Below are 23,031 nucleotides of genomic sequence, written 5' to 3'. Positions count from 1 at the left end.
CACCTTGGCCTCCTCTCTCGGGGACCAAGTTTCAGCTGCGCTGCCATTTCACTCAGCCAAGAAATCATCCCCGCGGGCCTGGACCACATCCCAGCACTCTTGGTTGCGTCCCCTGACGTGTGTGTTAGTGAGTTCAACTCCCTTTATGACCAAGGGCAAGAACCGAGGGGCAGGCCTGGCGTTTTCTGTTCTGATGCTTCCTGCCACGGACACAGCCCTCACCCAGGAGCCCGAGCTGGCCGTCCCGGGACCACTGCACACCCTGCAATGGGTGCCTCGCATTCCTTACCACAGGGGTAGGGCTGGAATCCTGACCCCATCTTCCTGTGACAAGACCAGGGCTCGGGGCAACGGGGTGATAAACAAAGCATGCAGGGGGGGGGGGTCTCAGAGACGGGTCCCTGACCTGAATTACCCAGGTTACAGCAGTTACGGGGCTGGCTTTGCCCTCTTTCTTGAAAACTCCCCTGAACTTTGATCCACTCGCACCCAGGGCCAATTTCTGCAACTTGCTCTCAACCAGTGACAACAAGCCCCATCCTTCCACCTGCAGGCGGCCCCCAGATTGGTCTAGGGGGGGTCACTTGGTATGTTTTTTAGGATATCAAAGGGTCCTAGAAGAATGCAATGGAGGATTTCTCGCAGCAGAGGGATTGCTGCTGAAATGTTTGTTTCACTCACACACACACACACACACACACACACACACACACACACACTGTGTTCTGGATCACGATGAACTTTAATTGTTCCCATTGCTGCAATTCACGGTCAGAAAAGTTTCCAGGTCACATGGGAGGCGACCAGACCTGGCTGAGAGCCCCTGTCCCCAACCTCAGCTGTGCCCACCCCTGACTGCCTGCGGGGGGCACCAACCCAAGCTGGCCCCTCGGACATCCTCTCTTAGGGATCAGAACCGGTGCCAGTGACTTAATCTGGCTCCCGAACAGAGCTGATCTTGGCCCAAGGGCCAGGGAAGTGAGAGGCAGGCGGAGACCCCTGGCATAAAGAGGAAATGGGTCTGGGGGCTGGTGGGATCGGGGAGAAGGGGACTCCTGCCCCACCCCCTCCCCAGATCCATCCCCGAGGTCCAGATGTGTCCCTGCCAACCTGCTCCACTGGGGAGGTTCAGTGTGTCCCCGTGAGCCACCTTGAGTGCAACAGTGAGGGGTGCAGAGAATCGGGTGTCATGGGCTAAACTGTGTCCCCCAAATTCATATGCGGAAGCCCTAAGCCCCAGCACCTCAGATGTGGCTGTGTTTGGGGACTGGGGTCTTTAAAGAGGTGATGAAGGTAAAATGAGGTCACTAGGGTGGGGCCCTAATCCCATAGGACTGGGGTCCTTATAAGAAGAGGAGGTCAGGACACAGACACACACAGAGGGACGACCCTGTGAGGACACAGGGAGAAGACGGCCGTCTACACGCCGAGGAGAGAGGCCTCGGGAGGAACCGGCCCTGCCCACACCTGGGTCTGGGATTCCAGCCTCCAGGACTGGAGACAGTGAATGTCTGTTGTTTAAGCCACCCAGGCTGTGGTGCTTGGTTATGGTGGCCTGAACAAACTGATACACTTGGCAACCAGAATGGAAACTCAAGCAGGAGCCAGAGAAATCAGGCCCCCCCCGAAACACCCCCTCTGTGCCCCTGGCTCTCAACGCCCCGCAGGAAGTGGACAGCACCGGGTCCCAGCTGTCCCACCTCAGCAGCTTCCAGGACGAAGGGGATGGGCGAGGCCCCCGGATAAGGCTGCAAAGTCAAAGCTCTTCAGGCCTGGCCAGCCAGGTGCAAAAGACAAGACAAGCCAAGACAAGACAGATTTCTGATGCTGAGTTTTCACAGAATGAACAGGCGGCCAAGGAAAGGCCTTCATGAGTTTTATAACTAGAAACCCTCCACACTCGGCTTCTTGGGCAGTCCCTAAGCCCGAGCCCCAGCCCAGCAGGGAACAGCCGGCCGGCCGAGGTGGGGCAGGAGCTCCCTCCCCCAGGCTCCCCTGAGCCCTCTACCCCGCTGTGTGAGCCAGAGGAGAAGGCAGGAAAAGGACAGGCATCACACAGGGGAAAGGAGACGCCCCCCCCATGCTCCCGGGACCCTCCCCACCCCCCCCATGCTCCCGGGACCCTCCCCCCCCCATGCTCCCGGGCCCCTCCCCACCCCCCCCATGCTCCCGGGACCCTCCCCACTTGTTACAGACATCACCCCTTTGTCTGTGCTCCTTACACGGGCCATGGTGATGCCTGTTACTTTGACCCGAAGGGTCCTGCCCCCACGGCCCACCCCAGAGTGACGTCTGACCGAGAACGGGTTTTCTTCTCCGAGACTCACTCACCTGCTTTGTCAGGTCCTGTATCATCCGGGGGAGAAAATATTCCTCTGTTTGCCTGGAAAGGAAACCACCACAGATGTGAGGAGGACCATCTCGGGAAATATGCAGAACGGCACCCAAACGTAAAGCGAAACTCAAAAATGAGAGCTTGGAACTGATGAGCTGGCAAAGGGACTGTCAATTTAAGGTAAAAAGGAAAGTATACGGCGACTCGATGAGGCTCCCAGGCCGCATGACCGCGAGATGCTTGGTGCTCTCCTAACATTGGCCTGGCTTCCCCACACTTTTGTAACTGACCAGGACACCATGGGGGCCTTCCTGGGACAGGCCTTCCCCCACAGCCTCTGCCTTAGCTCCTCTCTGAAGTACCCAGATAACAGTATTTGATGCACATTTCCTGAGTTGTTTTACAGATGTGAACATCCCCCTACCACCAGCACCAAATGGAAGAACTCCTCGATGACCATGAACACATAGACCCAGGCCTCCTGGAGCCTAAGGACTGATCATATTAACCCCTGTGACACCACCCTGCTGCCTCACCGTCAGCCAGTCAGAGAATTGTGCACAAGCTGATCACGTACCCTGCAAGATCCTCCTCTCCTGGCCTTTAAAAATGCTTCACCAAAACCCTTCGGGGAGTTTGAGGCTTCTCAGGGCCTGGGCCACCTCGTCTCCTTGCATGGCCCTGCAAAAAACCTTTCTCTGCTCCCGACTCTGACATTTCAGTTTGTTTGGCCTCACTGTGCATCGGGCACACGAACTTGCGTTAACACTTTCATGCACGGCATCTGAGAGGCACGTCACGGGGATTATCTGAAAAGAAGTCATATTTCCCCACGGAGAAATCCAGGTGGAATTCCTGATCAAAGTTCCTGAATCAAAATGATCACACTGCATGAACCCAACATACGGTGACAAACCGATATCATCACTGAAGTAATAAAATAACGTTCCAAATTGTATGAGCTGGACAGAGAGTTTAATACACAACTTTAGTACAAGCCATCCCACGGTCTACACTAAAAGGTAGAATTTGAACAACAGACGGTTTCCAAATCTGACCTCAAATAGGCTGTTACCAGATGCACCATTAAGACATGTAATTAACTAGATTTCTTTTTGCTTTCTTAGAATTCACAAGAACCTTCTGGGAGATTTTAGCGGCTTTTCCTTAAGTAAATTTTAAAAGCAGAGAAATTGAGAGGACAACGCTGTTTCTCCCTCACTAGTGAAGGGAACAGAGACTGTAGACGTCCTCTGACCCCCGAGCTGCCTTAGCATCCCATAATGAGCGCTCAGTTCACCGTCGGTAGGCTTGTTGATGGCGATGCTGCTGCATCACAATTTGTTTTACAGGGAAGAGATGCCCCAGGGTTTCTCCCTTCACCGTCGCCTCTCCCCTCAATTTGCACGAAGATCCATTCAGAACCAGACGCAGGCAAGCCCACCAGGGAACGATGCAGGTTCACCTTTGCTCCTCCCCACCCCCTGCTCCAAAGCCAACCTACACCTGGCGGATGGCTCTTGAGGTTTGCACGGTTCATTAAAGAGCCAAAGTATCAACAATAAACCCTCCGGATCGGCAGTGAGTCATTCCAAGCTGGCTTCACGCTGGCCCGACCCATCTTTCCAGCTGCCTCCACACCTGAACTCCTCCTGCTCTGCATAGCTCCTCTGATGGGATGTTCTTCTTCCTCAGCAAACATCCCCTGGAGAAACCCTAGCAGCATATTTCTGCCGAGAAACCACTTCTGGCCATGCTAATTTCAAGTCTTTTCTGGCCTCCTGGGAGCTACAAGAGCCCCCTCGACACCCCCACCCCCCGACACCCGCGTCTTGCTGGGCTCAGATTTGGGGCATCCACCTAAGAATCTAATGAAAATGAACCTAGATTCTTAAGTTCTCTGCAGTCAAGAACTGGGCCTTTTTTCCGTTTTCCTACAAAAGCCTGAAATAGCATCTTGAAGATGTGATGGACTCATTACTAAAGCAGGGACACAGTGACATAACCATTTTATTGTCACCATTTTGGCACAACTCCCGAAGGGTAAAAACTCTGTTTTGTATTTTAACTGTACCAAAATGAAAGCTTCTGGTTCCGGCTCAATATCCACTGCCACCCTTTCTACAGGCATCATTAAATGAGTGATGGTCTGAAAGGATTCAACATTTCAACATTAGAAATGGAGAAAAAGAAAAGTGAACTAGAGATCTATACTGGGATAGAATTAGAGACAACAGAAGTCAATGCAAGATCACAAAGGTAATCAGACAGTAGAAGATAAAAACCGAGCTCAAAACTAAGAAAATAATTTGACAAATTAAAACATTTGAAGATATGAAAACATATTAGGTGCATCAAAGAACAGAACAGATAGGGAACCCTTGGGTACTGTTGGTGGGAATGTAAATTGGTGCAGCCACTGTGGAAAACAGTATGGATGTTCCTCAAAAAACTAAAAATAGAGCTACCGTATGATCCAGCAATCCCAATCTCGGGCATATATCTGAAGAAAACAAAGACATAATTTGAAAAGTTAAATGCACCCCAATGTTCATAGCAGCACATTTACAATAGCCAAGATATGGAAGCAACCTGTGTCCATTAATAGATGAATGGATAAAGAAGATGTGATACATATACACAATGGAATACTACTCAGCCATAAAAAGGAATGAAATTTTACCATTTGCAACATTATGGATGGACTTGGAGGGCATTATGCTTAGTGAAATAAGTCACATAGAGAAAGATAAACACTGTATGATATCACTTATATGTGGAATCTAAAAAATAAAACTAGTGAATATAACAAAAAAGAAACAGACTCACAGATATAGAGAACAAACTAGTGGTTACCAGTGGAAGAGGGAAGCTTGTTTCAGAAGCTGATCACAAGGAATCTCTCCTTGGATGAAAATCAGAGGCCCCATGACCTGCAACCAGGGATTATACATACTAAAAAAGTCATCATTTAAAGGACTCTCTCTCCAACTTAGGTGAAAGGACCCTTATCAGGTATTCATAAGTAGCTCAAGCACAGTGAAACAAGGGAACTGACTCTTGAGTTCATATTTCCCACTTACGAGGGGTCTCTGCATCAGACTGGTCTACAGAAAGGACTGCCGACCCAAACAACACCCACCCCAGGATGAGAAGAAGACAGCAGTGGTAGACAGCTGACCCAAGAATCTGGACCAGACCCATTCTACTAATTCAATTTACTGTTTACCAAATATTTGTCTCCCCTATCAACATTAAAGTTATTGTTTTACTTGTAACCATACCTTTGCCCCCAAAGTTCGGATGGAAAGAAAATTCTCTAGTGAAGTTGTCACAGAGTATAAGTACTCGTGACATGTACCACTGCTTGCTTTAAGTCTACTGCTAAAAGCACATGTAAAGTGTTTCTGTGACAATTCAGTATAATTGATAAAATGTATAGCCTATAAAAGGTTTCCTTGCTAGCATACTTCTGTGCTTGTTCACTGAGTCTGATTAGTTTCCCCAACGTGGATAACTAGGCATATATATTTGTTTATATCTATATCAAGCTGGCCTAGCACCGAGTGATATGATGGACCCATGGCAGGCAGCAACCACCCTGGCATCGAGGGACAAATATTTTGATCATAAATGCTTTCTATCAAAAGATCTGCAATCAAAAGAGGAAAATGGGGGCTTCCCTGGTGGCGCAGTGGTTGAGAATCTGCCTGCCAACGCAGGGGACATGGGTTCGAGTCCTGGTCTGGGAAGATCCCACATGCCACGGAGCGACTAGGCCCGTGACCCACAGTTGCTGAGCCTGCGCGTCTGGAGCCTGTGCTCCGCAACAAGAGAGGCCGCGACAGTGAGAGGCCTGTGCACTGCGATGAAGAGTGGCCCCCGCTTGCCGCAACTAGAGAAAGCCCTCGCACAGAAACGAAGACCCAACACAGCCAAAAATAAATAAATAAATAAAATTTAAAAAAAAAATTTAAAAAGAGGAAAATGATGGAGGAAATTTTCACATGTTGAGGTATGGGGAAGTCATTCTGGCTTATACATGATTTAACTTAAACTTTATACTAACCAGAATGACCTGTTTTGTGGCCTATCAAACATGCATTGTACATCTGCTTTAACCACTGAGGAAAAGAGTAGATTCAAAAATCAAAATAGAGTAACTGTGGTTCAGGCATCCAAAATAGAGCTGGATGGCCATTGTGGGTGTGGTTTCAGACATGCTCCAGTATTACTGAGAACTTGAATTTTCTGAACTGTATCAGACTCAAGGACACCACCAGCTGTCCTCAAAACAGTATCTGCTAGCTGCCAATTGCAAACTTGTGTCCTCAAGGTCTCCTCTTGTAACTATGAAATCTTTTACTTTAGGAATAGCAGCAAATGAGACAGCTCAAGCCATAGCCTCCCAGCAGAGGGCTCTAGATTCTTTAGCCAGAAGGCTACTAGACAATAAAATTGCTTTAGATTATATTTTAACAGAAAAAGGGGGCATGTATGTAGTGGCCAATAGTTCCTGTTATGTATGTATTAATATCACATCAGAAGTTAAAACCTATTTAGATAAAATCAGACAAAAGGCAGCTTGGCTCCAACGAATGTCATCCCCAAAACCTGGATTTGATCTCTTAAGAAATATATTCTCATGGATCCCAGCAAGAATAAGGTCTATGTTTGAGGGACTGGTTAAACTAGGTATTATCGTTTTGTGTTTGCTATGATTTATAACCCTTTTTGTCATAACTCTCTACTTGCTGTTTGTCTTGTATCCTTAAGCCCAAAGTCTTGGCCTCATCTTGGGATTTGTGAGTATTTGCAATCAAATTCGAAACAGTTTCATTCCTCAAAACTTTGTTAGGCCTACATCCCTCTTCAGTAGGAAGCAGCCAGAGCGGTCATGGCCCCCTTTCCTCAAGATTGAGGAATGATTAAAAGGCAGAGGGACTGAAACCATACCCCCTAGAGTTAACAGAGTTAACAGAAACTGATGGCTAAAAGGAATTCTTGAGCTTGTCTTGCAGAGCAGCAGATTGGGGAACAGCTTGTTAAAACCCCTTTGCTTGTAAACCGCCTTTACTGATGTAGCTCACTTTAGTTATTTTTTTCTTTCTTTTTTTCCTCTCTTTAATTGAATACGTTCCCAGCTTCACGTAGCCCAGTTGTTTTACAAGAACGTGGAGGTTGGCTCATTGGTTACCAGGGAAACCAGCAAAGGGGCATGTCCCTTACTGCCCCTTTGATAAACTGTCATAGTGGAGATAGTTCTGATCTAAAGATTAGAACAGTCGTCACTAGCTGGGGCCGGGGGGCAAGTATGTAGGCATTTACTGATTAGGCTCTATGACTAAGAGGGAAGGTGAGTCAGGTGAGTGGGGTGTAGGTGAGGCGGGGACTGGTCCAGCAGGGATGTACAGAGAGCCAAGAGAGCAGCCATCTTGGGTGGCCTGACTGCACAGCTGCAAACCTCAGCATCTCAGCATTTGGTTTGCTGCATGTTGGACAAATGGATGTGTCCACAGTAACAGACTTGTGACTGGCATCTGAAGTAGGGTGGGGGGCAGTTCAGTGGGGCTGAGCCCTGAACCTGTGGGGTCAGACACTACCTCCAGGTAGACAGTATCAGCACTGCGTTCATTGCCTGGTGGTGGTAGAATTGTAGAAAGCTACTGGATGCTGAGTTCCAGCAAATGAGTGACTGACAGGGGAAGACAGTCATCCAGGAGGCTGAGCAAACCCAGGAGGGGAGAGAAGTCCCAGAGACCTGTGACAGGGAGGGGCTGCCGGCTGTGCAGCCAGCCTGGGGGAAAATGAGCAGACTGGGGCAGGAAGTGCCTGTCTGTCTGTGGGAGGAGTGTTGGGCGAGAACAGAGATTGAAAGCAAAGGAACTTGACACTGGTCGACTCCAAGCAGGAGAAATGAGCGAAGAAACACGGATTCAGAACACAATCTGCAGCTCAGTTGTGAACGTAGATATCGGCCGATCGTGAAACACTGAGCTGTGACTGGTTAGAGAGAAACAGCAAGCCCAAAATGGAGTCATCTGCCCCAAGACAGGAAACCAAGACTTAACTGCAGTTTCAACCTTTAAGAACAGTCAGTCTGACAGGTCCTGATCACACTGGGGAGGCAGGCTCTGCACGATGAAGACCCTGCTGTTACTATTCACAAGAGCCAAGACATGGAAACAACCTAAATGTCCATCGACAGATGAATGGATAAAGAAGATGTAGTATATATATATGCAATGGAGTATTACTCAGCCCTAAAAAAGAACGAAATAATGCCATTTGCAACAACATGGATGGACCTAGAGATGATCATACTAAGTGAAGTAAGTCAGACAGAGAGAGACAAATACCATATGATATCACTTATATGTGGAATCTAAAATATGACACAAATGAACTTATCTACGAAAGAGAAACAGACTCACAGACATACAGAACAGACTTGTGGTTGCCAAGGGGGAGGAGGGGTGGGGGAGGGAAGGATTGGGATTTGGGATTAGCAAATTAGACTATTACATACAGAATGGATAAACAACAAGGTCCTACTATATAGCACAGGGAACTATATTCAATATCCTGTGATAAACCATAATGGAAAAGAGTATTTTAAAAATGTATATATATATACATATAACTGAATCACTTTGCTGTACAGCAGATATTAACACAACATTGTAAATCAACTATACATCAATTAAAAAAAAAAAAAAGACCCTGCTGTTCCCTCCGTATCAAAGAGGAGGGCCTGGCCTGAAACTATCCTAACCTTTCTCTCGCTAATACCTTCTTGTCCTGTCCTTCTGCCTATAAATACCTTCCATTGTGTACAGCCCCTTCTATTTACTAGTGGGAGGCTGCCCAGTACCTGAATCATTGAATAAAGCCAATTAGATCATCAAATCACTCAGATGAATATTTGTTTTTTTAAACAAACTTAACCAGAAAACTGTGAAGTGCCCATGTTAGGAAGAGGAGGTCAGAGAGACTAACGGTGAGGGCTGAACTGTGTGCCAAATCCTGTCCTTCCAGAGCAGGAGGCCACGAAATGGCAACGTCTGCACATGAGTTAGAAATATCAAGGCGGAACCCAGAGGCTACAGGAGAAAGGAGAAAAATGGAAAATGGAAATGGACAGCTATGGGGAGCAGGGCTCGGAGACAGGGCAGATTGGGGGGGGTTTGCGTATTTCTTTTTTGTTATCAATCTTATAGACTTATTTATGAATTACAAACCCATATTATTATATAAAACAGCAAACTATTTGTACTATGTATAAAGAACAAACCACTGGACGAATCTCAAAAGCATCATGTTAAGCTAAAGAAATCGGTTACAAAGGAATGTACATGGTGTGACTCCATTTGTATGAAATCTAAGAAAGGAGAAGACTAACCTTGGGGGCATCAGCTGGAAAGGGGCAGGGGTGCCACGGACATGGCTCTATCTTCTTTAGGGTGTGATTGCACGAATGCACACAATTGTCAAAAAAGAAAGCTCCTAAAATCTGCATATTTTATTGCATGTTATTTATACCTCACTAAAAAAGTGTAAAAGTGAACACTATTTGATACAACATTCCCAATTGTAAAGAGAAATTTTGTCATATTACTACTTGATACTACATGACTTTTATAATATTTAAAGCATTCAGAGCACAGAAAAAAAATTTTTTTAATTTTAACTAACATAATACTGGCATATAAATTTAGATAAGAGAGGGAAATCCTGAATAGATACTAGCAAATGGAAACAAAGTTTAACATACCACATCCATTTGGAGCTTATAAAGACATGCAAAGACTTACCATGTTCATCTCAACATATGCTAAGAAGAAATCTGATAAATTCAACAACCATTCTCAATTAATTTTAAATCCCCAAAGTAAAAGTAACTAAGGATGGATATAAATCTGAAACCAAATCAGAAACAGGAAGAGCTTTCCAAGTCAAGTTGGGAAAAAGACAAAAATGCCTGTTATCAAAGACATTTGTTCTAGAAATGATCTAGAATATTGTTCTAGAAACGCTGGCCAAGAAAAGTAGTTTTGAAAATGAACTGAGGGATGTAAATATTAGAAAGAAGTAAAATTAGTTTTCTATTATATAATTTCTACTTGAAAAAAAAAAAACAAACTAAGAAAATCAATAGAATAACTACTAGACCCAATAAGAGAATGTAGTAAGGTGGCCAATTACAAAAGCAACACACAAGATCTCAAGTTTTCCTACATAAAAATATTAACCACTTGGGCTTCCCTGGTGGCACAGTGGTTGAGAGTCTGCCTGCCAATGCAGGGGACACGGGTTCGAGCCCTGGTCTGGGAGGATCCCACATGCCGCGGAGCAACTGGGCCCATGAGCCACAACTACTGAGCCTGCCCGTCTGGAGCCTGTGCTCCGCTACAAGAGAGGCCGCGATAGTGAGAGGCCTGCGCGCCGTAATGAAGAGTGGCCCCCGCTTGCCGCAACTAGAGAAAGCCCTCGCACAGAAACGAAGACCCAACACAGCCAAAAATAAATAAATAAATAAATAAATAAATAAATAAATAAATACATTTATTAAAAAAAAAAATTAACCACTTAAAAATATCACGTTAAAGATTCCATTTGTAATAGCAGCAACAAAAAATAGACAGGAATAACTATAAGAAGAACATAGGGCAGGGGTTCTCAACTGGGCATGATTCTGTCCCCAGGGGACACTTGGCAATGTCTGGAGACATTTTAAATTGTCACAAATGGACGTGTCCCTCAGGTGGAGGCCAGGGATGCAGCTATACACCTTTCCGTGCACAGGACAGACCCCCCACGACAAGAATGAGCCAGCCCAAAGCAACGGGGCTGGAGCTGGGAAACCCTGATATACAGGATCAGACGTATAATGATGGATGACGGGTGACTGACGATTGAGAGTTTCATGTGGTCTGTGATAAGTGGGTTATAAATTAATCAGCAGTGTCAAAGCAGCCATATCTAAGTGACAGGTACTGTGGGGCAGGGACTTCGCCCGGAATTCGTGTCTCTCTCCCCCACGACCTGCACAAGCTACGCACAGGAAGATGCTTCATAAGCATCCAAGAAGCGGTCACAAACCAGCTCCTGCGCGTCGGGCAGTGACTCACCGACTCCTGGACCACGGGGTAAACCAGCGCAGCTCTCGGTAGTTGCCTTCATTGGCCAAGGCCATTTTGGGTCTGATGAGAAGGATCTTCCTACAGGCAGGGGGACAAGGCCACTCCCGAGATGAACACGCCCCATGACAAGGAGCAGCCGCCGGTCCGTCCGCCCCGACAGTCGATGGGGACAGGGCAGCTAAGACCCGGCAGGGGGGCACTTGCAGCTGATGTCCAGGGTCTGCGAGGGGACATGACAAGGCCTCTCCCCCTGGACTGACCTCCCAGCAATGGGGCCATGTGTCCCCAAACCCCACCCTGTGGTCTCTCTCTTTCTAATACCTGAAGGTGTCAGTGGTGGCAGAGACCAGGAGCAGTGCCACTTGAGTCACCTGCCTGGTACACCAGCCCCCACTAAGGTAGTTCCAGAAGAAGCCTCCCTGCACACGGCCCCCGGGGACCATGCCCCAGGGCACTGGCACGAGTGCCCGCAGGCCCCTAGAGCTCAGGGGAGACAGGCAGGTCACTCTGCTCCCGGCGGTCACCTACCTGTTGAGAAATATCACCCTGCAGTTGTAGCGGACGTTTCGGTGCATTATGGGCCTGCGGAGAGAGGGGACGCACACACTTGTTGGCAAAGAGCAGAGTTATGCGTCTGTTTCGACAAGAAGCTTCTCCGTCCTTTATGAGAATCAGAAGGTTCCCCTGCGGCTTTCTCAAACCAAAGTTAACAACAAACCCAAGTGTTTCTGCCACAGCGTAGGCTCTAAATGGGAGAGAGTCTTCTAAATAGAGCACCAAGTCCCTCCCTACTCAGGGCTCTTCCTCTCCTCCTGGAAGGTTCTCGGGCCTTCCAGTGGCTCCCTCCCTCCCTTTCTCACATCCCTGCTGTCACATCACCTCTTCATCCCCTGCTGGCCTCAGGCATTAGCCCCCGTGCCTCCCCAATTCTCCCTCCCAGCACCTCTCCTGACCCGAACACCCCTTCCCCAGAATGCAGGCTGCAGGGCAGGGGCAACGGGTCTGAGGGGCTGGGGCTGGGGTGGGGGGTGGTAGGCGCTGAGCAGATCTGCTCACCCCTCTGTCTGGACCCTTTTCAGGATAGACATTGTGTTTTACATCTCCTCCTGGACCACCTGGTAGCTTCCTCCTCTGCAGGGGAGGGGACCAAAGCTCCAGAGGCTGGGGTGCTCTGCTGGCCACTGGCTGGGGCAGAGCTGGGCCAAGACGGGGCAGAGCTGGGGCAGAGCTAGGCGGAACTGAGCAGAAATGGGGCAGAGCTGGGGCAGAGCTAGGCGGAGCTGGGCAGAAATGGGGCAGAGCTGGAGCAGAGATGGGGCAGAGCTGGGGCAGAGCTTGGGGCAGAGCTGGGCAGAGCTGGGGCAGAGCTGGGAAGAGTTGGGCAGAGCTGGAGCAGAGATGGGGCAGAGCTGGGGCAGAGCTAGGCGGAACTGAGCAGAAATGGGGCAGAGCTGGGGCAGAGCTAGGTGGAGCTGGGCAGAAATGGGGCAGAGATGGGGCAGAGCTGGGGCAGAGCTAGGCGGAACTGAGCAGAAATGGGGCAGAGCTGGAGCAGAGATGGGGCAGAGCTGGGCAGAGCTGGGGCAGAGCTGGGAAGAGTTGGACAGAGCTGGGGCACAGCTGGGCAGAGCTGGGCAGAGATGGCAGAGAAGGCAGAGCTGGGCAGAGCCCAGGTGTTGGAGCCCAGCTCAGGGTGAGAGCGCAGGAGCTCAGGGCAGAAGCCATCAGGCACCAGGGGAGGATGGCCTTAAGGGGTACCTAAGATGACAGATTGTCAGATAAAACTAATAAGACAAATAAATAAATGCCCTGGGACATGAGTAAACAAAGCAGTGATGCAAGAGGAAATAAAACCAACCATTAATAGTGTGGGCTATCAAGTCAGGTGGCCAGGTTCCAATCCCGCTTTGCACTGGCTAAATCCCGCTACCCTGGGCTCCTCCTCCCAGAGGGACTGAAGGACAGGATGTAGGCAGGGGTGTCCCCAGTTGTGGCCACGGCACACGGATGCCACCAGCAAGAACTCCCACCGCTGTGGTTTCTAATCCTCCCCGGGCCAAACCAAAACCTGCCTGTGTTCACATTTATACAAAAATGTGTTCAAGGCAGGAGGTAAACTTATATTTTAAACAAAACAGAGACCCTCAGTGAATATCCGATTTCCAATTGGAGTAAGCCTCTTGAACAAAAACAAAAACAAACAAAAAGCACTACAAGGAAAATTGAAGGCTCAAAACATAAAGTTAAATAGCAAACAACATACAAGTAAAAGTATTTTTATCATATGTGGGAATGGGTTGATATTTTTCACATATGAAGAACTCTTAAAATAAATTAGACACAGACACTTCAATTGTAGGCTAAAGAACAAGTGTCACAAATGGCCAAAAAACAAAGAGAGTTCAACTTCTTTAGTCATGAAAACAAATAAATAAGATCTTTTTTTAAAAAAAAATTATTGCACATTTTAAGATTCTATTTTGTTTCTTTAAGTTTTCTTTATTTTGAGCTAGCCCTTTGTGATCAGCGCTAAGGATAACACGCCTTCAAAAATAGGGCAGGAAGGAGGCTCAGCACCTTTTTCCTGGAAGATAATTTGTAAAGACAATTTCAGACGGAGAATATCAATGACATCATGGTATGACGGTTGTTTTCTTCAGTGGTGCTTACAGATCCAGATAAATGCTGGATTTCCAAAGAAAAATATCTTTAAATATGATTATTAACACTTTGAGGGCAAAAAGCAGAAAAATTATAATCGGGTTACAAGTTCAAGGCCAGCAGAGGAAAGTGGAACAAAGAAAACACACAAAAGACAACAGGAAAAACAAAAAAGAAAAAAACATGATGACTAGGACATTTAATAAAGTGGCCAGAATCAGTCCATGTGGTGGGCTGCGTAAAGGCCCCCAATGATGTCCCCATCCCGATTCCTAGGACGTGTGAGCATGTCACCTCATGTGGCAAAGGGTACCTTGCCGATATAACAAAGTTACAGACCCTGAGATGGGAGATTATCCTGGACTCTCTGGGGCCCTCATCATAACCACAAGGGTCCTTCTGTGAGGGAGGAGGGACAGTTGGAGGGCACGTGGCAGTGGAAGCAGGGGTTGCAGTGATATGATCGCTGGCTTTGAAGAGGGAGGGAGGGGGAGGGGCCACGAGCCAAGGGATGCGGGCGGGCCTTCCAAGCTGGACTCTTCCAAGGAAACCAATTCTCCCCCAACAGCCTCCAGAAGCCCAGCCCTGCTGACCTGTTTCAGACTTCTGACCTCCACACCCACAAGACAACAGATTTGTGTGGTTCTGTGTGTCGCATCTGTGGTACTCTGTCACACAGCAGCAAAAGAGGAAACAAACATGGTCCATGTATCAAGAATGATAGTAAATGCGAACAAACTGGGTTAAAAATCTCATCTGTTCACTGCTTAAAAGAGACCCTACTACACAGATGTCACAGCGGGTTGAAAAGGAAGTGCAGAACACGTGCAGGGCCGAGGAAAAGAAAGCAAATTCGGCTACTTTCACACCACATAACACAGAATGAAGGATGCAAACAGAAACAAAATAAAGGCCCACCAGTGGGCTCTGGTTACACAAAGCACATCACAGACACACTCAAGAATAGTCCTAGGCCAGAGCCCTACCCACGTGACCTGCACCTGTGGAAACTATACCCTATGGACCTACAGGCAGACCTCGTTTTATTGCACTTTGCTTTACTGTGCTTTGCAGGTATTGCATTTTTTTTTTTTTAATTGAAGGTCTGTGGCAACCCTGCATTGAGCAAGTGTATTGGCGCCATTTTTCCAACAGCTTTTCCTCACTTCCAGTCTCTGTGTCACATTTTGGTAATTCTCGCAATATTTCAAACTCTCCACCAGGAAAAAGATTACAACTCCCTGAAGGTTCAGATGATGGTTAGCATTTTTTATCAATAAAGTATTTTTTAAGTAACATAAGTACGTATATGTTTAGACATAATATTGCACACTTAATAGACTACAGTATAATGTAAATGTAACTTTTATATACAGTGGGAAACCAAAAACTTTGTGACTCACTTTATTGCTATATTTGGCTTTACTGCAGTGGTCTGGAACCAAACGTGCAAGGTCTCCAAGGTCTGCCTGTAGACGACGTGGGCCTACAGCTATGGAACCTACACCATATACATCTATACTTATGGAACCTGCATCTATGGAACCTACACCATACAGACCTACACCTATGGAACCTACACCTATGGACCTATACCACATGGACCTATACCATATGGAGGAACCTACACCTATGGAACCTACAGCTATGAAAGCTACATTTATATACCTACACCTTCTGGAACCATATGGTCAGCATGTCGATATGGAGTGATGGGGAACCACCCCAAGACTTACCGTTAAGTAAAGAAAGAGCTATACATGTGAAAGGGAGACCCTGTGCTCTCAGCTGTGCAAAGTATGTTCCCACATGCACAGTAGCATCTGGAAGAACATACAAAAAAAATCTCCCAAGAGCTGCCTCCGCTGGGGGAGTTAGGTACCTGCAGGGCTAGGGAGGGAACAAACCCCACTTCTCTACAAGAGGCCTTCCGTATCTTTGAAATGTGCAGATTCCACCTCCCTGACGTTAGGATGGCTCCAGACATACGACGCCCTTGAACTTGCCTCTTTCCAAGCTTGCCTTTCCCCATGCTCACGCCGGCACTTACATTCCCACATCACAGATGATATCCTGAGTGACTGGAGACTCCAGAAGGGCAGCCAGGACCTGGAGCGAATGCAGGAGGGTGTCCGACTCGTAATAATGATCCCAACATCCGTAGCCACTGCAGGGAGGGAGCAGAGCAGTGAGCCCCTGAGACACACCGGGTGGGCCCGGGGGCAGGGGTGGGGCAGGGGCCTAGGGGCCTAGCGAGTCAGAACGTGCAGGGGTGCAGCCCAGGCCTTGGTATCTTTATAAAGCCTCCCAGGAGATTCTATTGTGCAGCCAGACTTAGAATCACTGCTACAAAAAAAACCCAAAAAACGATGCTTTTTATTGGAAATTCATGGACTGGGCCCCACCCACTTCTCACAGTTGTCAGTTACAATGAGAAATTCTCTCTCATGTCACAAAGTGTCTGCTCTTGGATTTTTTTTTTTAACCTTCAATGTAGCCCCAATCCCACTAATCTACAAGAAAAGGATGCGAAAGAAACAAAGCTGGACCCAGAGAAAAACATTCCTCAGGCAAAGGGACCATGAATAATCATTCGAATGCCACTCACACAGCTACTCCTGAGTTTCTTGCTATAGATACTGAAGCTTGTAGTGGGCTGAATAGTGTCCCCCAAAAAGATGTGTCCACGTCCTAACCTCCAGAACCTGTGGATGTGACCTCATTTGGAAAAAGTGTCTTTAGAGATGTAAGTGAAGGATCTGGAGATGAGATGACCCTGGCACTAAATCCAGTGACAAGTGTCCTTACATGAGACAGAAGGAAGAAAAGCCATGGAGAAGAGATGGGGCTGGGGCTGGAGGGGTGCGGCCACAAGACAAAGAACTGGGAACCAGAAGCCTGAAGAGGCAGGAAGGACCATCCCCTGGAGCCTTGGAGGAAGCAGGGCCCTTCTGACACCTTGATTTTGGACTTCGGGCCTCCTGAACTGTGAGAGAGTAAATTCCTGCCGTTTTAAACCATCCAGTTTGTGAAACTTTGTTACAGCAGCCCCAGAAAAAACTAATACAATGCTCAATGAGGTCCTAACAGGGGAAGTGGGTTGAGAGTAATTTCTCAGTCTGGGAGTCCCAGTAACGAAATGTACAGAATTTGTAAAGTACTATTTTATTTTCTTTTATTTATTTTACTATTTTATTTTATCTTATTTCACTTCATTTTATCTTATTTCCACACCGCATGGCTTGTGGGATTTTAGTTCCCCAACCAGGGATGGAACCCCTGACCCTCGGCAGTGACCGCGTGAAGTACTAACCGCTGGACCGCCAGGGAATTCTCTGTAAACCACTTTTAAATCTTCACAAGGTCCTTCCCACTACGCATGGCCCGGAAGTGACGTTGCAAACGCCGAGCAAACTTTGCACACATGAACACAAACCCCCAAACTGGCCTTTGCCATCTTTAATGCCTTGAAAAGCATTCCTCTCGGCCTCTGGTTCTGATAAGGGGGAGAGCCTGATTCTTAGATGAAAACGGGGTCCAGACCTGGGATGTCCTTTCCTCTCCAAGGACAGACTCCTGCCTCAGGGGTTGTCACTTCCTTACCTCCCAGGCCACATGTGATACCAAACACCAATGCAATGCCAGACGTCCAGCCAGCTTTGACATCAGCCCCGGACTGGGAAATGTCAGCCTCTCTACGAGCTCCTGTGTTACCCGACATAGGAATCTGGGATCACCCAGCCTTGCTGGGCCCGCTCTTGTTCAAGGGTGCCAAGCAAGCACACTCACGGGCTTCTGATGGTCTCCTAAATGGGCCTGCATGTCCGCAGTTCTCAATGCCCGCCGCCTCCTTCCTTGCCCTTTCGGCTGAGGGGAGCTGATATAGACGCCTCTACCTGCCCACCCTGGGGTGTCTGTGTGTTCTGCTCTCACCATATTTCCAGTTCTGGTCCAAGCCTGTATCTTGCTCCTTTGTGTTTGGCAATTTCAATACCTACATGTACAGAGAGAGAGAAAGAGGGGCAATTTCAGCACCTACAACTGGTCCAAAGGCAGATCCAACCCTCTGCTGCCATAGGTGTCGTAAAAAACCAAAGGGCATCTCCCAGACCCTGCTGACACCTGCAGGAAATGAGACACAGGCAGGGCCTGCAGGGCTGACCCTCAGCACCAAGGAGGAGGAGGGCAGGGGCGGGGGCGGGTCACACACTGGTAGTTTATTAACCAGCAGATGCAGAAGACCCTGTGTAGGGAGAAGGCAGGACCCAGAGGCACCAGCAGCAGGAACCAACCGCCTCTGGGTTTGAACAGCAGGCCGGGGAGGAAAGGCTGGCCAAGTGGAGACTCAGCTCTGGCCACCGAGACTGCCTCTCTTCACTCCAGCTAGATTTGCTCTGAGCTCTGATGAGATGAAAGCAGGTTGAGATTGAAAAAAAACAAAAAGGATGAAGGTCCGAGGCACATGGCTGATAAGATGCCCTCACCTGAATCATTCTGTTTTTACTGCGGTTGGCAACCCTGCTGCAGTAACTAGCTGAGGGCAGTCAGTCTGAGGTGGCCGAGCCTGTAGGGTTGCCCAGGGCAGCCCCACTTCAGGTGTAGATGTCAACAGTGCAAACTTGCGCTTTCAAAGGTGAGCTGGTGCAAGTGACAACTGTATGGGGACCCCCGTCACACACACACAACGACCACACCTAGTCTCTAAGCTGGGGGGCTCACCCCTATTCCACTTCCCTCTTTGGGTCGGTTTCAGCTCTAGAAATGTCACAGGCGACCCCAAAGATATTTGAGGACAGGTTCACCCCAGCCCTCCCATCTCCACCTCCACGGCCAGACTTTTCTTACCACGTGTACATACCACGTGTCCCCAGGCAGTGTAACCCACTCCGCACCCCCATTCATGAGGAGGACACAGGCGGGCACAGGCGTGGTCATAAGATAGCTTATCTTATCTGTCCCCATGCCAACGGCTGCGAGTTTCTCCAGAGCAAGGCTGCGTGTGCGTCACAGCAAGCCTGGCGGCCAGAAAGGATCTTCGCCCCTCTGCCCCACGCCGCCCCTAGACTCACTCTTTAAAATCCTTTGCAAATTGCCCTCGAAGTCCAGGGCCCACTGGTTGAGCGCGCAGGTGGCCACGGTCACCTTCCGGCCCATCCTGGCTGCAGTCGCCTGGGCAAAAGGCCGGCCGGACAGTGGGTCTCTCTGTCCTAGGGAGACAGGCGGCGGCGTCTTGTGTCCTTCCGGGTTGCCCCGTCCCGCCAGGCCCTGCAGGGAGAGGACCGCAGAGCCCCAGCGTCAGGCCCCGCCCAGATCTCCCCGCCCTCGCCCCGCCCACTCCCCGCCCACGCCCTCGCCCCGCCCAGCCCGCGGAGCTCCCCGCCGCGCCTGCGCAAGAGGGAGGCCCGCGGAGCCGCGAGTGCTTGGCAAAGGGGCAAGTGCGCTACCCCAGCCCGCGCCGCCTCGACTCTGACCGGGCAGGTGGGACGGTCGCCAAGTCCTGGAGCGCAGGTGGAGAGGGGCCGGCCCGCCCGCGTGCCCGCATCCCTCTATTTAATTCCATACCTCCCCGCAAACTGCATCTTAATACGCTTGTGCAACTTTATTTTCCCCCGTGATATTAATTACGTTCTTTTGGTTATTTCTGCGTTTGTCACTGCATTGTAGGAATAAAGCCCACTTTATCCGTTCATAACGGGCGGGCATTTAAGTTAGCAGCGTTGTGCCAGCACACACGCGCACTGCTATTTTCATTCCTGTAATGCATCCCCTGTGAGGGCAACTAGTTTCTCTCTGCCTACCGTTGCCAGTTTCCGCCGGAGCGGCACTTAACCTGTGCCTCGCCAGGCGTAGGATATGCATATGTGCAACTTTACTAAATGTTACCCAATTTCCTCTCTGAAGCATTTGAACCTATTCACTACCAGCAGTTTTTCAGGTTTTGTTTTCACATTTCACCCTTTAGTCCCCTTAGGGTAGGAATTCATTTTTTTCCCCTTGTGAATAAGTAGCTGGCTGACCATCGTTGATGGAATAGGCCATCCTTTTCTACTGGTTTGCAATGCTGCCTCTGCCATACATACTGTACACGTTTTCACATTTCAGACAAACTTGTATCCTGTTTATAAAGTAATGCTTGTTCATGAGCTTCAATTTGGAAATGTCAGAAAACCACAAAAATGTTTATATGTTCATTCATTTAATCCTCACTTTGACCCTTTGGGGCAGTTTTCATTGCTAGAAATACCTCAGTTCTTTCCAGTACGCTCAAATATCTCCTGCCAACCATGGCTAATTCTAGGCCTTGGCCAGGGAAGGAGCAAATCCTCCAATGTCTGGTTGGAGCAGAAAATAAGGATGTTCTCCAAAAATGATGGGAACATGTTATTTGAAAAGAAAGAATCAGTTTGGAAGGGTTCCCACTGGCCAAGTATGGGACAGTATGGGAACTTCAAAAAAAAGTAAATGACAGTACAGGATCGTAACTCAATGACCAAAAAATCTATTAGTCCATACTGACAAAAAATTAAGTAAGAGAGGGAAATTCTTTACAGAAAAATGCCAACTAATAAATATTGAAAGGATGAGGAAGTTAGAAGATCACCCTTTTTGCATCAAGACGTTTGGTTCAGGCAAGAGCCATCATTAAATGCTAGATAATTGGACCGAGGGTTATTTGCGAGCAGTGTATTTACAGTCTCAAAGTATCACGCCACAGCTTACTCGTTAATCATGAAAGGAAAAATGGAGACTTTTGGCAGATACCACCTGAACCAGACGATCAAACTTACCATCAACAAAGGGACAAAGTGACATCGTGTTGCCTCCTGCTATGACACATGAAGATGAGACATCTGGGTAGTATATCATCCTGCCCCACAATGTGTAACCTAAAAGCAAGGACAAGGAAAACAGCCAAACCAAATCAAGAGACTTGCTGTGAAAAGCCAGCCTTGACTCTTCAAAATTGTCAAGGACGGAAAAGAAACAATAAAACAAAATAGAAAGCACTGCTGGGGCAGTGGTCTAGATTAAGGGAGACTGACGAGCTAAATGCACAGTGTGGTTCCCCGACTGGATCCTGGGTTTTTTTAAATGAGCAATAAACATGATTGGGACAATTGGAGGAAGCTGAATATGGATAATATATTAGACAATAGCATTGAAGGGATGTTAAATTTCCAGCGTGTGGTCATTCTATTTTGGTAAAGTAGAAGAATGTCCTTGTTTTTAGGAGATGGATACTGAAATATTCAGGAGGGAGGTATCATCTGTAGCTAATTAGTGGTTCGGGGGTGGGGGGGAAAGGAGGGGATACACACACCTACAGAGCTAGAGAGAGAGAGAAATTAAATGTGGCAAACTGTTGACGGCTGCTGAATCTAGGTATGTGGGTGTTCACTTTACTATTTATTCAACTGGTTTGCATGTTGGACATTTTCAAAATAAAAAACTACAGGGGAAAAAAATGTCTCCGTGAGGGACACAGAGACGGCCATCCAGATTCCTCTGCCAGTAAGCCGACGCCCCAGATGTTGGAAGTTGGGGTGAGCAGCAGACACCTTCAGCTGCCCTCCCCTCCAGGGGCTGCCTGGGTTGCACAGCTGCCCAACCCAAGGTCATGCCCTTGCAAGGGCAGGGGTATATGAAGGAGGCTTGGCCATTCCTGCTGTCCACAGAAATAATCAATAAACCAAACTATAAGAGGAATAGAAGAGTTTTATTTGAGGCAAACTGAGGATTAGAGCCCAGGAGACGCTGATTCAAGAAGCGATTAAAACGACAAAATGGGAGAGGCTTCTAAAGGCGAAACCCCCCCAAAATGAGAAAAGTTGTTTGTCAAGAATCGAAATTGCAGTTGGCAAGAAGTAAGAGTGCTTGTTAAGCAAGGATTGGTTGGGGTCCAACATGGTTGCATAGTTACAAGAGGAGACCTTGAGCCTTTCAAGGTTACGGCTGGCAGCCAGCAGCTATTGTTCTGAGAACAGCTGGTGGTGTCCTTGTGGCTGGCACAGTTCAGAAAATTCAGGTTCTCAGTGATGTAGGAACATGCCAGAAACCATGTCCCAATGGCCACCAAGATCCATTTCAAATGCCTGAACCACAGTCACTCCCTTTTGAGTTTTTAAACGCATTCTCTTCTTTAATGGTTAAAGCAGATGTACACCGCACGTTTAATAGGCCACAAGCAGGCTGTTTTGGTGAGCCTGAAGTTCAGGTTGAGCCACGTACAAGCCGGAATGACTCCCGCACACCTCGACCTGTGAACATTTCTCTTATCACTGCCCAGGGGACAACTGTGAGGGTCTCTCTTATTAGGGGGCTTCCCCACGTGGTTGACCTAAGCTGCGGGCTCGCATCCCCACTCAACTTCTCTCTCCGCCCAGCTCTGCACACTGTGAGCCCCCCCTAAACTCCACCTCCCGCTCCCTTCCCGGGGAAGGCCTGTGATGGCCTCCTAGCCGCGGGCTCTCCCTGACACCCCTGAATAAAACTGCTACCCACACACCCTGCTTTGAGCTTCCCCACACCACTTTCCACCATCTGACACCCTATATGCCTACCTGATTGTTTATTGATTACGCACCACCACTACCGCGCGTGCGCCCCAAGAGCAGGGATTCTGGTCTGTTTTGTGGGTTGCTGTGGACCCGGCAATCTGTACACCAGAGGCTCAGCGTGGGCTGCGCGCCTTTGAAGCCCCATTGGCAGAAGAGGAAACTGAGGCTGGGGAGCTAGGCCGCTTGCCCACGACCACCGGTGGGGACGAACCCCCTCCCCCAGCCCCCCAGCCTGGGCGGGGCTCCCCGGCCCTTAGGGAGGCTGTGCGCAGGGCGGACCCTCAGCCGTCAATCTCGCGCCCCGCGGCTGCCGAGTGGAGCGCGCGGTGGCCCG

The 23,031-nt window shown here is 48.5% G+C and overlaps 1 protein-coding gene across 8 annotated transcripts in view; it reads right to left on the bottom strand.

Moving 5' to 3' along the window:
• The window catches only part of NADSYN1 (NAD synthetase 1), a 37,203-nt gene extending 14,297 nt beyond the window's left edge, over positions 1-22,906 (bottom strand). For 2 of the 8 annotated variants that reach the window (XM_082409666.1, XM_082409671.1), the window contains exons 1-6: positions 19,209-19,404; positions 18,073-18,133; positions 16,190-16,306; positions 12,007-12,060; positions 11,467-11,556; positions 2,332-2,383 (exon numbers count right to left, since the gene is read on the bottom strand). In XM_082409666.1, the coding sequence (XP_082265792.1) occupies positions 2,332-2,383; positions 11,467-11,556; positions 12,007-12,060; positions 16,190-16,306; positions 18,073-18,133; positions 19,209-19,293 (459 nt within the window). In that variant the 5' untranslated portion in view covers positions 19,294-19,404. Of the gene's footprint in view, positions 1-2,331; positions 2,384-11,466; positions 11,557-12,006; positions 12,061-16,189; positions 16,307-18,072; positions 18,134-19,208; positions 19,429-20,927 lie in introns of those variants that run through there. The other 6 variants (XM_082409667.1, XM_082409669.1, XR_014250036.1 and 3 more) reach the window with 5 other exon arrangements.
• Between the last annotated feature and the right edge of the window lie 125 nt (positions 22,907-23,031).

This window comes from Balaenoptera physalus (assembly GCF_965194825.1).
Source record: "Balaenoptera physalus genome assembly, chromosome: 10".
Lineage (NCBI taxonomy): Eukaryota > Metazoa > Chordata > Mammalia > Artiodactyla > Balaenopteridae > Balaenoptera > Balaenoptera physalus.
Note: the sequence above shows the minus strand (reverse complement) of the source record. Positions and strands in the feature narration are given on the sequence as shown.